Source organism: Aricia agestis, chromosome 22 (assembly GCF_905147365.1).
Source record: "Aricia agestis chromosome 22, ilAriAges1.1, whole genome shotgun sequence".
NCBI classification, from domain to species: Eukaryota; Metazoa; Arthropoda; class Insecta; order Lepidoptera; family Lycaenidae; genus Aricia; species Aricia agestis.
Genome location: NC_056427.1, coordinates 3338110 through 3353773, shown reverse-complemented (window position 1 = coordinate 3353773; position 15664 = coordinate 3338110). Strand labels below are relative to the sequence as shown.

Below are 15664 nucleotides of genomic sequence, written 5' to 3'. Positions count from 1 at the left end.
TATTGTAAATTACACAACAGCAATGTTTGTTCATATTTTCAGGAGTCTTCAGAGCCTGAGGCCAAACCGAGCGCCTTCGGGAAGCTGTACAACATCATCAATACAGTGAAAGAGTTAGAAGATGAACCCAAGGTAATTTAAGAATGATATTCTGTTTAAATATGATTGAGAAGATATCATAAGAACATTACTGAATTAAAAGAAAAATAAATCAGTCCGTTGGCCAACTCTCTAAAGTCTAGAATCAATTTACCAAAGGGATTATTTGCAAGATTAAGGTTCTGCTAACTGATGTCGCCAATCAGACAATTGTGCCATGCTATTTACCTGACATATTGTGTTTGCACCTTTACTTTCTACACGTTAACTTATAGAGCAGTCTTTCCCCCCTTGTGGGCGCTGAACGTCTACAAGGGGGGGGGGGGGGGAGATAAAGGGGGGGGCTGAAGGTTAAGGGGGGGTAAAGGGGGGTGTTGGACTCACAACAAAATGGTGGCGTTGTGTAGAGGCTTGGGGGGTGATCTATTTTATCTGGATGCATTTAAAATTTAAACAAGGGGGGCGCTAAAACATAATTTGTTTACAAAGTGGGCAGTAGACAAAATAAGTTTGGGAATTCCTGTTATAGAAGTACAATATTTTCCTGCATGGACTTAAAATTACAATAGCTTTAGCAAGACAACTTAAGGAACTAAAGGACTTGGAACTAAGGAACTGAATTGACCTTGAAATCTTAACTAAAACATAAAAATATTTTTGTATCTTTGTACAGTGTGTAACAAAAATAAGTGATAATACTTTAGGGTGTGTACATGTTCCTTGTAGAGAGTTCACTGTGAAAGTAGCAGCTCTGAAAGACGATTTTTTTTTCACTTTTGTATGGGCAATGGTCCGAGCGTCACGAGTTTCCCCATACAAAAGTGAAAAATGTTTGGTCTTTCAGCGCTGCTACTTTCACAGTGAGTTCTCTACAAGGAACACGTACACATCCTAAAGTATTATCACTTATTTTTGTTACACCCTGTATATAAAATTAAATTTTCAATTGTGTTAGTAACGCTAAAACTCGAAAACGGCTGAACGGATTGGGCTAATTTTAGTCCAGGGAAGGTTTTAAAGTGACACGTAGTTCACCGGGACAGCTAGTATCTAATATTTTTTGTTCTTCAGGCAATAGAAGAACCTGTAAAGAAGACTCCAGAAGAGAAATTCCGTAAAGTTCTGATACAGACCATCGTGTCTTGGGCCGAAGAGTCACAGATTGAGACGCCGAAATTGGTCAGGGAAATGTTCAGGTAATCCATACTATTTATTGTTATATAAGCGAAAGTGCGTCTGTCTGTCTGTCTGTTACCTCTTCACGCCCAAACTGCTGAATCGATTTTGCTGGGTATGGAGATATTTTGAGTCCCGGGAAAGGACATAGGATACTTTTTATCCCGGAAAAATCTAGTATACATGATATAATTATTATTATAGGACATACAGTCTGACAAGTAAGTGAAGAAATTAAAAAGTGGCAACATCGTAGTGTCACTTTTACATGAATCTAAGAAAAAAGGAATGACACTACGATGTTGCCACTTTCTAATTTCTTCACTTTCTTGACAGACTATTAAAGAAGGATATTTTAGATAATGCTACAAAAATCTAAAGCATAAACAGCTATTTGTTTCAACATGAAACGAAAAAACCCTGAGAGTGAAAGAGAAGGAAGTTTGCCTTTACGCCTTTTTCTAAGGCTGTCCCGCTTTCGGAGTCCATAATTGACAACATTTCATTTAATTGATCATCAAAAATAAAAAATACCATTTCTTTGTTTGTTTTTATTTCCGAAGTTCTAAAAAAATTACAGATTTTTTTAATCATTAATTTCCGAGAAAAAAAATTAAAACGAAAAATCCACTTGTGACGTCATTGGTACGGCAGAATACGATACGATACACACCTTTGCTTGTAGGAACAAAAATAATGCTGATCTAAACACAATAACAAATTCAATAACCCAATGAATAAGGAAACAGATGGAGGCGACATAACTACAAAAAAGTGTGGCCGGCGCCACATTGCCAAGAACTAAACATGGCGGTCTATAGTGATGGGACACTCGGTTGATATTTGTCGAGGACATCGATAAACTAACATGTTATAAGTGAGCGTCCTGTTATATTATATTCTTAGAAAGATTCAGCGGGAATCATTAAAACAAATACACATTTGCCATACGGCCTTTTATTATCTTACAACTAATAACAATCTAAACGAAAACTAATGCTCTAAAACTAAACTAACAAATTAATAAATTAATCAAATATTTATCAAGCAACAACATAACACAAATTAACAAGATGGCTACTAATTTAGGAATTGACTACTCAATCGGGCAGAGTTTCCCCTTACCAAAGCGCCTTACCGAAAAAGAGGGCGTTAAATGATCATGCAACGACTTATATAGGCGCTTTTCCCCATAGTGTTGTCATCAGTAAATTGGTGTTGCCATCCTTGTTGCAGGGTGGCCACTATGCTAACACGGCCTCTCCTGACTGGAGGACGTCCCCGTTCTCCTTTTTCGAATAGCAGCGGCTCGCACTCCACTTGAAGTACTCGGTACAGGCTCGAACGCTCCATTGGGCAATGCAACCTCGCTGGCTGGTTGGTCAATTGCAGACTCCGTTTCATCAGACTCGGCACCTGAAGACCATAAATTAAAACATGTTATGACATGAACAAAATATCAAACATGAGCAATTCTTGAACAAGAAAGCAAATCTCTTGTAAGAATTACTAATAAATCCGTGATGATACAACAGAATCGCTGCAGTCAATTCAATTGCATCATCTCGGTTGCTTTACACCAACTCTTAAACTAGACCAGAGAGGAAGCACGCCGTTAGCTATCTCTGTCCAAAGGGAACATAGGCACGACGTTAGCTTATTCCCATAACATAGACCAGTCAAAATGGAACATAGGCGCGACGTTAGCTTATTCCAATGACATAGGCCATTCCAAATGGAACATAGGCACGACGTTAGCTTATTCCAATGACATAGGCCAGTACAAATGGAACATAGGCACGACGTTAGCTTATTCCAATGACATAGGCCAGTCCAAAGGGAACATAGGCGCGACGTTAGCTTATTCCCATGATAACTAAAAAAAAAACCTCACTTTCAAAGAAAGCGGCACATGTATCAGGAGTCCACTCCCCTCGCCACGGCGACAAATTCAGCCGCGACCTGGGTCAGCTTTCTGTAGAAACTAGCCAACAGTTGTAGCTCATAGCGACCATGGGGTAGCGCCTTGACCACGCGATATGGTCCGCGCATGCCAGAATCCAGCTTCCCGGTTGATTGCCCCTGTTTTATAACAAACACAAAGGAGTTAATTGCAAATGAGCGTGGAGGTCTACGGTTGGCATTCGCTGTAGAATCTTGCTGACGTCAATTTAATTCTAGACGTTGAAAGGCGCCCTGTCTGTGCATTTCCCTTAATGCCTCGCGATTTTGGTTGGTACCCTCTAAAGCGAAGTCTCTAATAAGGTGACGAATAAGAGGTGTTGCTGCTTCAATGCCAACAAGTAAATTGAGTGGCGACTGTTTGGTGCTTTTTTGTTTAGTAATATTCAAAACCAAGTGTAAACGCCACATGACATCTGACCATTCGCTGTGTCGGTGATTACATTCGATACGAAGCATGTTCAACAATGTCCGGCAGTAACGTTCAACTTGCCCGTTTGAGTGATGCATCTCAGGTGTTATAAGATGCACGTCAATTCCTAATTCTATTAAGTTTTGTAAAACTTGAGCTTTGAAACATACGACCGCGATCTGCTACAATTAATTTTGGCGTACCAAATAACGAAATTACATTAGTTACAAGTTTTTATTTTATTTCATTAGCATCCTGAACAAACATTGGGTACAAAAGACAATATTTTGAGAATGCATCTACTACAATTAACACATATTTGTAATCATCAACAGGCAATGGAGCCAAAGCACCTACATGTACAATTTCAAAAGGGCAACAAGATTTTTCCCATGAATGAATAAGTTGATCGGATGCTCGTGGGACTCTCTTATGTTATACAAACAAGACAATGACCCACATATTTTTGAACAAATAAATTAAGGGAAGGAAACCAATAGTCTTTACGTATAAGCTCTAAAGTCTTATCAACCCTCGGGTGATTATGCTCGTCGTGGAAGATCCTGAGTAAACTCAATCATATGACCTTTGGGTACAAAACGTAATAACCTAGGATCCTCACCGGCAGGCATATATTTGTAATAGAGCATATCATTCTTTTTAATATAACGTTTTGGGTCAAGCTGTCCGTCTGTTAGTTTTTGTAAAAGCTGCTGAGTTTTCTCATCAACGGATTGTGCAATTTGAGCCCAATTCTGTGTTTGCGTGCCTCACAAAAATTAACAGGATTGCGACTCAAATAGTCAGCATGCGATATAGAAGAACCTTTGCGATATTCTAAGGTAAAGTCAAAGTCCTGTAGATATATCCACCATCTGGCTACGCGTGGCAGAAGATCTTTTTTTTTTGTTGAGTTGCCTTAAGAGCATTACAATCTGTTACTACAGTAAAGTGAACTCCAACCAGATAGTGTCTATAATTTTGCAGAGCCTTGACCACTGCCAAAGTTTCCAGCTCGTACGAGTGATATTTTGGTTCTGCACCTTGTGTCCTTTTACTAAAGTAACTAATCACTCGCTTGCAACCATTATTGTGGACTTGAAGAAACACGGCCCCGTATCACACAGAACTTGCATCTGTGTGAATTTCACTTTATAAATTTGCATCATAAATAGCTAAAACGGGTTCACTAGTTAACAAAGAAGCTATATAGCGGCGAAAGTAACTAGCAAGACAAAGAAATTGGCGCGCTTGTTTTACTTTTTTTTTTTTTTTGGCTGGTGCTTCGACTAGAGCTTTAAGCTTTCCAGCGCTCGGTTGTACCTGACCCTAAGATATTGTACGTCTTAAATACTCTATTTTAGTTGATAAAAATAAACATTTCTTTAAATTGATCGAAAAATGTCCTTCTGGGGTTACGATTTACGAATCCTGTGAATCCGGACCCGAGTATGTAAAGGCACAACGACACAATATAATACACTATGCGAAAGACGAGGCTCGCATGTAAGATATTGTTGACCACGAGTACGGATGTACGTTACACCTTCTCGATTCAAAACATCGGTTTCAATTATTATTTGAATATTCATAAACTAAGGGGACACGACGTGTAAGTCTACCTCAGTTATTTCGCTAAATTCTATTGATAACATAATAAGTAGACTCGATCTCATTACCATTAATACTCTAAAAGCAGGCTTACGTTCACACTTGAAATGTTTTAGTAGCGATGATGAAATTAATGATATACATGAACCGCTATCTATAAGAATATCGACAGGAACCCCTTGAATAACTGCTACAGCAATGTCATTGTTTTTGTAATTAGCATTTTTTTTTTTTTACAAAATTAACACTTTATTACGAGCTTCACTTTTCATTTTAGCGAAACAGGTTTCAATTTTATGTCCGGGTTTTTTACAAAATTCATAAAGATCAGATTTACCTAGATTTTGATTAGAATTATTAGTTTTAGCCACACTATTGTTACTGTCCTTAGATATAGGCATCGATTTTCTAGTACAACTTGTTTGTTTGTGGCTGCGCTGCCCACATACAAAACATTTTTGTTCTTCAAATCTTTGTTTGCGATAATCGCGGTTTTGAAATTTTGCAAGACGTTCAGTACGTGAATAATCAAACCTTTTATTTGAAACTAAATTACTTGTTTTAACGTAATTTGAAAAATATTTGACTACCTGGTTTGGCATGACTTTCGAATTAGTAGCTGATGCCCTAATTTGTGGGTCTGTGATACCCCTAATAATTATTGCCGAAATTAGTTATCACTTAAACCTCGCACAATACGTAATTTTAATAAGGAACGACGCGCATAGTCTGCATAAGTTTGATAGTTATCGGAATTTGTACACATAACTTCAAATAATATATTCGCTATATCCGGTTTCTTCGGACACAAAGGCTTTAATTCCTCTTTAAATTTACTCCAACTACGCACGCTGGTGACCCACTCATTTAACCAGATTCTACTTCCGCCTTTTAAGCAATTACCGATACGCGATAAACACTCACTGTCATTCCAACCGTGTATAGCTTTAGCGCGGTCAACTTCCTCACACCAGACGTCTATATCATTTATATTTGGGTCAAAATTTGAAATATAAAAAGATTGGTCAGATCTCACCGTCGTGTTGATCGATCGTATCGCATTAACGATCCTGTCCGTCGACGTGGAGTCGCTTGTGATGGGGCTCGCGGGGTAGACTTGCGAAGAACGCGCTTCAACTCCCGCCGCAACCGCCACAGACGACCGGGACGTACCGGCTACAGGCTCACCGGTACTGGGGCACGACGGTGATGAGCCACACCGTTCTTTCAAGGACACCAAGTGATCTAAAATTAATTGCATTTGTTTTTTAACAGGATTATGAGGGGGGCTGCGAGATTTGCGGCTACTCCTGTATCGAGGAGATAAACTTGGATTTAAATAACGAGATCTCGATCGATAACTACGATCTCTGGATCGCGATCTTGTATTATTACGATCTCTAGAACCACGATCACTAGAGCGTGATCGTGATCGTGTATTATTACGATCTCGAGAACGCGATCTTGATCGTGAATTGCGTTTACCAGAACGTGTGCTATTCTTTTTATTTGCCATAATGACTCCGGAATAAATGTAACCAAAAAAAAACAAAACTAATTAAGTACAAACTACAAAATACAAAAAGACAACAAATTATTAGTAAAAAGTCTTTTTTTTTTTGTGTCGGTAGTTTAAGAAATTTGGTATTGAACTCAACTCTTTGTAAAACAATTAGAACGTACTCACCAATGTCCGAAATGGGCTGGACTTACTCGTAATATACTTTACCAAATTCACTTATGCTGATAAACACGTACTTATTTTCTTCAATTCGCGTTCTTGAATTGCGGGTAGATAATAATTAATTTGAGTAGTCAATTGCCGTTTACTCAGGACCCAGAGCAGAAAGACGCGTGAATTAACAATCCCACGTCTGATCTTAGAAAGATTCAGCGGGAATCATTAAAACAAATACACATTTGCCATACGGCCTTTTATTATCTTACAACTAATAACAATCTAAACGAAAACTAATGCTCTAAAACTAAACTAACAAATTAATAAATTAATCAAATATTTATCAAGCAACAACATAACACAAATTAACAAGATGGCTACTAATTTAGGAATTGACTACTCAATCGGGCAGAGTTTCCCCTTACCAAAGCGCCTTACCGAAAAAGAGGGCGTTAAATGATCATGCAACGACTTATATAGGCGCTTTTCCCCATAGTGTTGTCATCAGTAAATTGGTGTTGCCATCCTTGTTGCAGGGTGGCCACTATGCTAACAATATATTATACTGATATCAAAAATGATATCAATATAATAAATATCAATAAAATAATTTTGCCTATTTTGTCTCTATGTATTATAGTACATAGAGACAAAATAGGCAAATACAGTTTTTTTTAATATAGGAGCCTCCTTAATTTTAATAAAACTATTTAATTTATTTTAAGTTTATTAATTATTATTTAAGTTGCCATTATTGATATCGGGCAAAAATTACCAAAAAATCGGACAAATACTAGTTGTACTCGCGCACGAAGTGTTTACAGTTTATTTTAATTTTACCATCAATTATTATTATTATTAAAGTATGTATACAACTGAGTATTTTGTGAACATTTCAAGTGCCCATTTTTTTCGCGATATATCGAGACCGATATTGATATTTTTTCAAATATCGATGTATCGATATATCGATATTTTCTTTCAATTTCGACATCCCTATAATACGACACTTTTACAGTTTATGTACCTCGAAGAACCGGAACATAAAATGGCGGACCGGCCACAGTATTTTGATTTGGTAGAGACCATTATGCCGAGTCCACTTATAAAAGTCAATGCAATAACCTCAAAGTAAAGTACCACAAAGTCAGTGACAGTACTGACAGTTTTTTTTTAAGAAATCAGATATGACGTGCAAAGGTATTTTGTTGTTCAACCGTACCAGTGACGTCATTTGGCGCTTAAGTCATTTTAGAATGATCAGAATTAAAAACCAAGTTTTATAAATGAAAATGACCACATTTTCAAAAATAAAAAATATGGGTCCCCTAATTTAACCCCTACTTTTATATTTCGTCATAAAACAAGTACAAAAAATATTTGAAATGTTGTCAATTGCTAAATGCTATTTAAAACTCAGTTTCTACTATTAGACTACGTTGCCAGTTATGATTTAAATGCGTTATTTTGTAAACGGGTCCGATTCCTAGCCTAGTAGCTAAAGATTTTAGTAAAAAAAATTTATATGGAGTTCAATTTCTTATCGAAAGCATGCTAGAAATTTTTAGATACCTTTCGCTGTAAGTTTTAGTTTTAGACTTTGCAAATTGCAACAAGTCAACTTTCACCGCTTTAACAATGACAACTCACTGCATTCTTATGCTAAGTACTCACATGCGGTTTTGCTCGATAGTTTTACTCCAAGAGTACTAATGATTACTGTGTGGACCGCAAAACTCACAGCTCGAAGGCTCGCATCGAGCCAGTTTGAACTCTTTGAAGGCTCGCATCGAGCCGGCTTGACGAAATTAAAAATATCGATTTAGAATAAAACTATGGAGCAATGCTGAATGTGTGCACGAAAGCCCGAGCCGCAGGTTTTGCTCGACGCTATTGCTCAATTGAGCAAAACCGTATGTGAGTACTTAGCCTTAAACCCGATACAGTATTATTAAATCAGTACTTATTAAATAATATTTTGTGTCTTTACAGTCTACTAGTCCGTCAATACGACTCTATAGGAGAACTTGTGAGGGCTCTAGAGAAGACTTACGTCATAAACGCCAAGACTAAGAAGGATGTAGCCGAGATGTGGGTTGGGCTGAGTCAAATCAGAGCACTACTGCCAGTCCAGATGAGTCAGGAGGAAGAGGAGTTGATGAGAAAGAGATTGTGGTAAGTTGGGAGAAGTTGTGGCGAGTGGGGGAAAGTGGTGGTAAGTTGGGGAAAGGGTGAATAGTCAGATCGGGATGCTGCTGCCACTGCAGATGAGCCAGGAAAAGGAAGAGTTGATGAGGAAGAGATTGTGGTAAGTTGGGGAGAGTTGTGGTGAGTTGGGGCCAGTGGTGGTAGGCTGGCTGTTAGATGAGCCAGGAAGAGGAGGAGCTAATGAGAAAGAGGTTGTGGTACTTGTACTATTATCTATTCTGTAGCTGTTGTGGTAAGTTGGGGCGAGAAGTGGTAAATTTGAGAAATTAGTGGTAGAAGTAGTTAGTGGTGAGTTGGGGGAAGTGACATATATTTTGTTGACTTTAATAGCCCTGAATTTGCCATTTAACAGTGTTTACTGCTAATGTGATTGCTAATGTGACAAACATCGCCTTTGCGCCTTTTTCCGACAAACATAGCAATTAAAACGGTCGTAATTATCTCACATAGCCCCAATTTCACCAACGTCTGCTAGTGTTAACAGCTTGTTAAAATGTAATGTCTTCTCTTTCATTCATATGAAAATCGAAAGAGGTAACGTGATACTAATTCCGGCGTTAACTTTAACAGTCGTTGGTGAAATTGGGGCATAGTCTTAAGTGGTGTAAATATCATTAAGGGAATTGTTTTAATCTTGCAGGAAACTCGTCAACAATGCCACGTTTTTCCAGCATCCAGATCTGATAAGGTATATATCTAAACATTATTTTCTATGAAATTAATTATACAAGAATTTATACATTATTTTGTTATACATAAAAAAAGCACTGTCAAGATTGAACATGCACAACAAACATGTCGACCGGTATGCTAAATAGCAATTATATAATTACACTTTAAAATTAAACTTTTGAAATACAAAAAAATTAAGGCCATTTTTTTTTATGAAATAAGGGGGCAAGCGAGCAAACGTGTCACCTGATGGAAAGCAACTTCCGTCGCCCATGGACACTCGCAGCATCAGAAGAGCTGCAGGTGCGTTGCCGGCCTTCTAAGGGGTAATAGGGGAGGGTAGGGAAGGGAATAGGGGAGGGTACGGAAGGGAATAGGAGAGGGTACGGAAGGAAATAGGGGAGGGTAGGAAAAGGAAAAGGGTAGGGGATTGGGCCTCCGGTAAACTCACTTACTCGGCGAAATACAGCGGAAGCGCTGTTTCACGCCGGTTTTCTGTGAGGACGTGGTATTTCTCCGGTCGAGCCGGCCCATTCGTGCCGAAGCATGGCTCTCCCACGTCAAAATGGCCATCCCCCGAGCAAACGACCTTGACCATACTTTTGCCGCGTTGCCGAAATCGCACAAAAAATTAGTTTTTTTTACTAAATCTTAGTTCAAAATTGATCTAAAAAAATTAAAACTGCGAATATGTAGTTAATGAAATTATCTATCTATTATCGTGTGTTTCAAATAAACGTAATTTTTAAATACTAGGGAGATGCTGATAGTATGCTTCAATTTTAATAAATTGGTATTCCTTTGGAAGCTAATATCATGAGTATAATAAACAAAAATAGAAAATTTAAAACGGGGAAAGGAATGTAGATATACTGAAGATTATTGCTGTATTTTTATTATAACTTTGTAGCTTTCAAATTATGAGTTTATACGGCTCTAAATACGGTGAATTACGGAATCTCCGTAGGGGAAGAGCCTTGTCGCGGTTGTGTACCCCGCGTATCCCGTGGCTCTGCCTAAAGCGGAAAGTAGGAACACTCGTTGGGGTTTTAGTGGGTATGCCCGGGCGCCGCCCTCGCCGCCCTGGGGAGTCCCACATACCCCGGTGGCCATCCCCATACCGCCGATGATGCGTAATTGCATTTCCCCAACGATAAAAAAAAGGGGGAAGGGCCTTAATATTAGTTTCTAAAATAGGGTATCTGTTACTTACATTTTCAGTAAAAACGAAGACTTGAAATAATAATAACGCTTTCAACAATTACTTCAACAGAGTCCTACGCGTCCACGAAAACGTGATGGCAGTTATGATGAACACGCTCGGGCGGCGCGCGCAGGCGCAGTCCGACGCGCCCGCCGCCACGCCGCCCACACCGGAGGACAAAGAGAAGGTTTGTAGGATAAAGTTTGAAGGCTTAAAATTTTGTTTGTTATCACCATGCAGGTTGAAAACCCCTCACCACCATGTAGGTTTTCAACCTGCATGGTGGTGAGGGGCCTTGCACGGATTTGCCAACATTATTGCTTGTGTGGTGGATGGTGGTGGTGTTTGCAGGTTCTTGCATGCGAGTGTATGTATAGGCAGTGTGGGAGGAGGGAGGTTGCTGTACGCATGCCTATGCGTGCACTCACTCATTTACTTAAAGGTGGAAGTTTATTTCGCGGAATATTGCTAAAAATAATAATAATAACAACTAATTTTAGCCCCAATTTCACGAACGACTGTTAAAGTTAACGCTCGAATTAGTATCACGTTAGTTCTTTCGTTTTTCTTATGAATGAAAGAGAAGACTTGACATTTTAACAAGCTGTTAGCACTAACAGACGTTGGTGAAATTGGGGCTTAAGCTATGGATTTCCGCAAAGTAACGCCTGATTCCATTAACTATTTAGAAGGCTTAGTTCTTAGTAGTAGACTAAACAACGGAGAAACCTGAATCGCGCTATCGAAGTTTCAAAAGTATTCAAAGTTTAAAGTCAAGGCAACAAACATCTAAAATTATTGCTAGCATTGACTAAAACATCTTGGTTGGACGTAAGATTTTCTTTCTTGCTACAATAGTATTCCACGGAATAAATATTATACGGTAGAACAGCGGTTCTCAATTTTTTTTTGTTGGCGTAACCCTTTTAAGAAGTGTCATTTTTGACGGACCCTTTTTAGGGTTCCGTACCCAAAGGATAAAAACGGGACCCTATTACTGAGACTTCGCTGTCTGTCCGTCTGTCTGTCTCCAGGCTGTATCTCAAGAACCGCTATAGCTAGACTTTGAAATTTTCACAGATTGTGTATATCTGTTGCCGCTATAACAACAAATACTAAAAACAAAATAAAATTAATATCTAAGGGGGGCTCCCATACAACAAACGTGATTTTTTCGGCCTTTTTCGCTCGATATCAATGGCAAGAGGTAGACACTTGAATTTTTCACACATCCTTTTGTTATAAATGTGTAATTTAATATTTAATAATTTACACATTTATAACAAATAACATTTTTAAGGGGGCTCCCATACAAAAAAACACCTTTAGCCACCTTTTTACCCCATTTTTGCTCTGTATCGGTACGTAACCCTTCGTGCGCGAGTACGCCTCGCACTTGGCCGATTTTTTGAGTTTTGACCCCTGTTAATTGTGATCCAAAGATAAAAAAAATACTTATAATAAGAACATCATTGTAAGGCTGTTCAATAACAACTTTTCTGCTTCACAGGACACATCCCACGAGATGGTGGTGGCCTGCTGTCGGTTCCTCTGCTACTTCTGTCGCACGGGCCGTCAGAACCAGAAGGCTATGTTCGACCACTTCGACTTTCTACTGGAGAACTCCAATATTCTTCTCAGCAGACCATCCCTGAGGGGTTCCACTCCGCTGGATGTGGCGTATTCCAGTCTGATGGAGAATACAGAGCTCGCTTTGGCGTTGAGGTAAGATAGTTCAGCGTGTTGTGGGCTTTTAGAGATGTTTGGTGATTACTTAATTGAATTTCAGTGAAGGTTTTGATAGCAGATGTATGGAGCTTATGACTAAATCTTCATTAAACTTATGTCATCATTAAAATCTCTGATTGTAGTCAGTGACGGATTAACCCTTAATTAAATTAAGCAATTGCCTAGGGCATCACGTCTGAGGGGGCACCAGAAAAAAACACTCTCTTACGTCACCAAAAACAACACCAAAAAAGTTTCTAGGAAAAAAATTAAGTTTTTAGCTGGTAAAGGTTTAAAGACCGATTTTAGTTGACATACGGAATATGGGGGCTGAGTTATGATTGCTTTAGGCATCAAGTAGTCTTAATCCGTCACCGATTGTAGTCGTAAGACTTTATGGTAGGGCCACGGCCAACTTTAAAATTGATCAGTAAAATGAATGTGAATGTTTGCCTGTCTATTTGTTATTTCTTTTTTCCCTGGAAATAATATAGGAAAGTTTTTTTCCCGGAAAACTGAACGGTCATCAACATCTAGTAAGTTCCGTACCATCATCTCTTGTGAGCTTTAAACAACTGTCATGCTATCTCTTTCACGCATCATCACGTGACAATGACAAAAAAATAACGTGAAGAGACGTCATTATATCGGTAAGTTTTTTTTTCAGAGAGCACTATTTAGAGAAGATAGCGGTGTACCTCTCGCGCTGCGGGCTACAGAGCAACTCGGAGCTGATAGAAAAGGGCTACCCTGATTTGGGCTGGGACCCAGTGGAGGGGGAGAGATATCTGGACTTCTTGAGGTTCTGTGTTTGGGTGAGTATGATGAGTATATTTTCGGTGACAAAATTAGTAGAGTATTTACAGTCAGTACCTCGAAATTACAGTTTTATTGCAATATAATACGTGGGAGAGCCATGCTTCGGCACGAATGGGCCGGCTCGACCGGATAAATACCACGTTCTCACAGAAAACCGGCGTGAAACAGCGCTTGCGCTGTGTTTCGCCGAGTGAGTGAGTTTACTGGAGGCCCAATCCCCTACCCTATTCCCTTTCCTACCCTCCCCTATTCCCTTCCCTTCCCTACCTTCCCCTATTACCCTATTCCCTCTTAAAAGGCCGGCAACGCACATGCAGCTCTTCTGATGCTGCGAGTGTCCATGGGCGACGGAAGTTGCTTTCCATCAGGTGACCCGTTTGCTCGTTTGCCCCCTTATTTCATAAAAAAAAATAATTAATACATCTTCCGTAAATTATCAAATAAGTTTTATAAAATTACAATTTTTAAACTTCGATAGAAAACAGTCTGAAACGAATTAAGAATGAAATATTATAGTGAAATTCCGTACCACATGGCTAATAAAAACACAACATGGCATAAAAAAGTTGAAAATTTAAAAATGCTTTAAAAAGGGTGATTTATGGACGGCCCGTAACTTTTTTGTGGGTACACGCAAATGCTTAACAGCGATCATATTTTAAGTTTACTTTCATTTCTACCAGGTGAACGGTGAAAGTGTCGAAGAGAACGCCAATCTCGTCATCCGTCTTCTCATCCGGCGGCCGGAGTGTCTCGGCCCCGCCCTAAGAGGCGAGGGAGAGGGGCTTCTGAAAGCTATAGTGGACGCCAACAACATGAGCGAGAGAATCGCTGATAGAAGAAAGCTGAGGGATTTGGAGCAGGAGGGAGATGTTAATGTAAGTGTATAGACTCTTTTATTTTCTGGCTCTGTCTGATTAAGTGGGTATAAGCGAGATGATGGCAAGGGGGAGGGGGTCGAGGCCATCGTTGATGCGAACAACATGAGCAAGTGAATCGCTGATAGAAGAAAACTGAGAGATCTGGAGCAGGAGGGAGATGTCAATGTAAGTTGCACTCTTCTATATATTTCTAATTGAGTGAATATAAGCGAGATGATGGTAGGGCGAGGAGCTTACTCAATGTCATCGTCGACTCCAACAATATAAGCGAGAGAATCACTGATAGAAGAAGAGGTAATGGAGCAGAAGGGGGAATTAAACGTGAGTTGCAGGTTTCTGTAGACTTATCTTCTATCTCTGTCGACATAAAGTGATAAAGAGCAGAAGAAAAGCTGATAGACAGAAGCTGAGAGATCTGGAGTATTAGGGCGGAGTTAATGTGAGTGTCTAGACTTCTATATTCTATGGGATAGTGGACTCTACTTCTATCTTTTGTCTTTTTTTTATGAAATAAGGGGGCAAACGAGCAAACGGGTCACCTGATGGAAAGCAACTTCCGTCGCCCATGGACACTCGCAGCATCAGAAGAGCTGCAAGTGCGTTGCCGGCCTTTTAAGAGGGAATAGGTTAATATAGTAAGGAAGGGAAGGGAATAGGGGAGGGAAGAGAGGGGAATAGGGTAGGGGATTGGGCCTCCGGTAAACTCACTCACTCGACGAAACACAGCGCAAGTGCTGTTTCACGCCGGTTTCCTGTGAGAACGTGGTATTTCGCCGGTCGAGCCGGCCCATTCGTGCCGAAGCATGGCTCTCCCACGTATAAAATGTAATTGTCTATCTGATTAGGTGAATATGAGCGAGAGAATAGCTGATATACGGAATTTAAGAGATCAGCTAGAGCAGGAGGGAGATGTTGATGTGAGTTTGTTGTTTTCAGAGTTTTCTATGTTGCATTTTGCTTGCACTTGTTATTTTTGTTCAGTTGCGATGGAATGCGTTTCTGGGTCTTTAAATAGATCATTGAGATTATCGTCATGTTACATATGAATGTATCCATTATTTTCTGCGTTTCTGGGTCTTTAAATAGATCATTGATAAGATTCGTCATCGTACAAATAACATATGAATGCATCCATTATTTGATGCGTTTCTGGGTCTTTAAATAGATCGTTGAGATTATCGTCATCTTACATAATATGAATGTATCCATTATTT

General features: G+C 39.3%; 1 protein-coding gene across 29 annotated transcripts in view; it reads left to right on the top strand.

The window, feature by feature from the left end:
• LOC121737989 (ryanodine receptor) overlaps positions 1 to 15664 on the top strand; it is a 156146-nt gene that overhangs the window by 84150 nt on the left and 56332 nt on the right. For 17 of the 29 annotated variants that reach the window (XM_042129772.1, XM_042129761.1, XM_042129770.1 and 14 more), the window contains 9 exons: positions 43 to 132; positions 1171 to 1295; positions 8931 to 9113; positions 9787 to 9834; positions 11092 to 11209; positions 12533 to 12747; positions 13418 to 13565; positions 14253 to 14447; positions 15296 to 15367. In XM_042129772.1, coding sequence (XP_041985706.1) covers positions 43 to 132; positions 1171 to 1295; positions 8931 to 9113; positions 9787 to 9834; positions 11092 to 11209; positions 12533 to 12747; positions 13418 to 13565; positions 14253 to 14447; positions 15296 to 15367 — 1194 coding nt within the window. Of the gene's footprint in view, positions 1 to 42; positions 133 to 1170; positions 1296 to 8930; positions 9114 to 9226; positions 9247 to 9786; positions 9835 to 11091; positions 11210 to 12532; positions 12748 to 13417; positions 13566 to 14252; positions 14448 to 15295; positions 15368 to 15664 lie in introns of all 29 variants that reach the window. The other 12 variants (XM_042129776.1, XM_042129765.1, XM_042129768.1 and 9 more) reach the window with 2 other exon arrangements.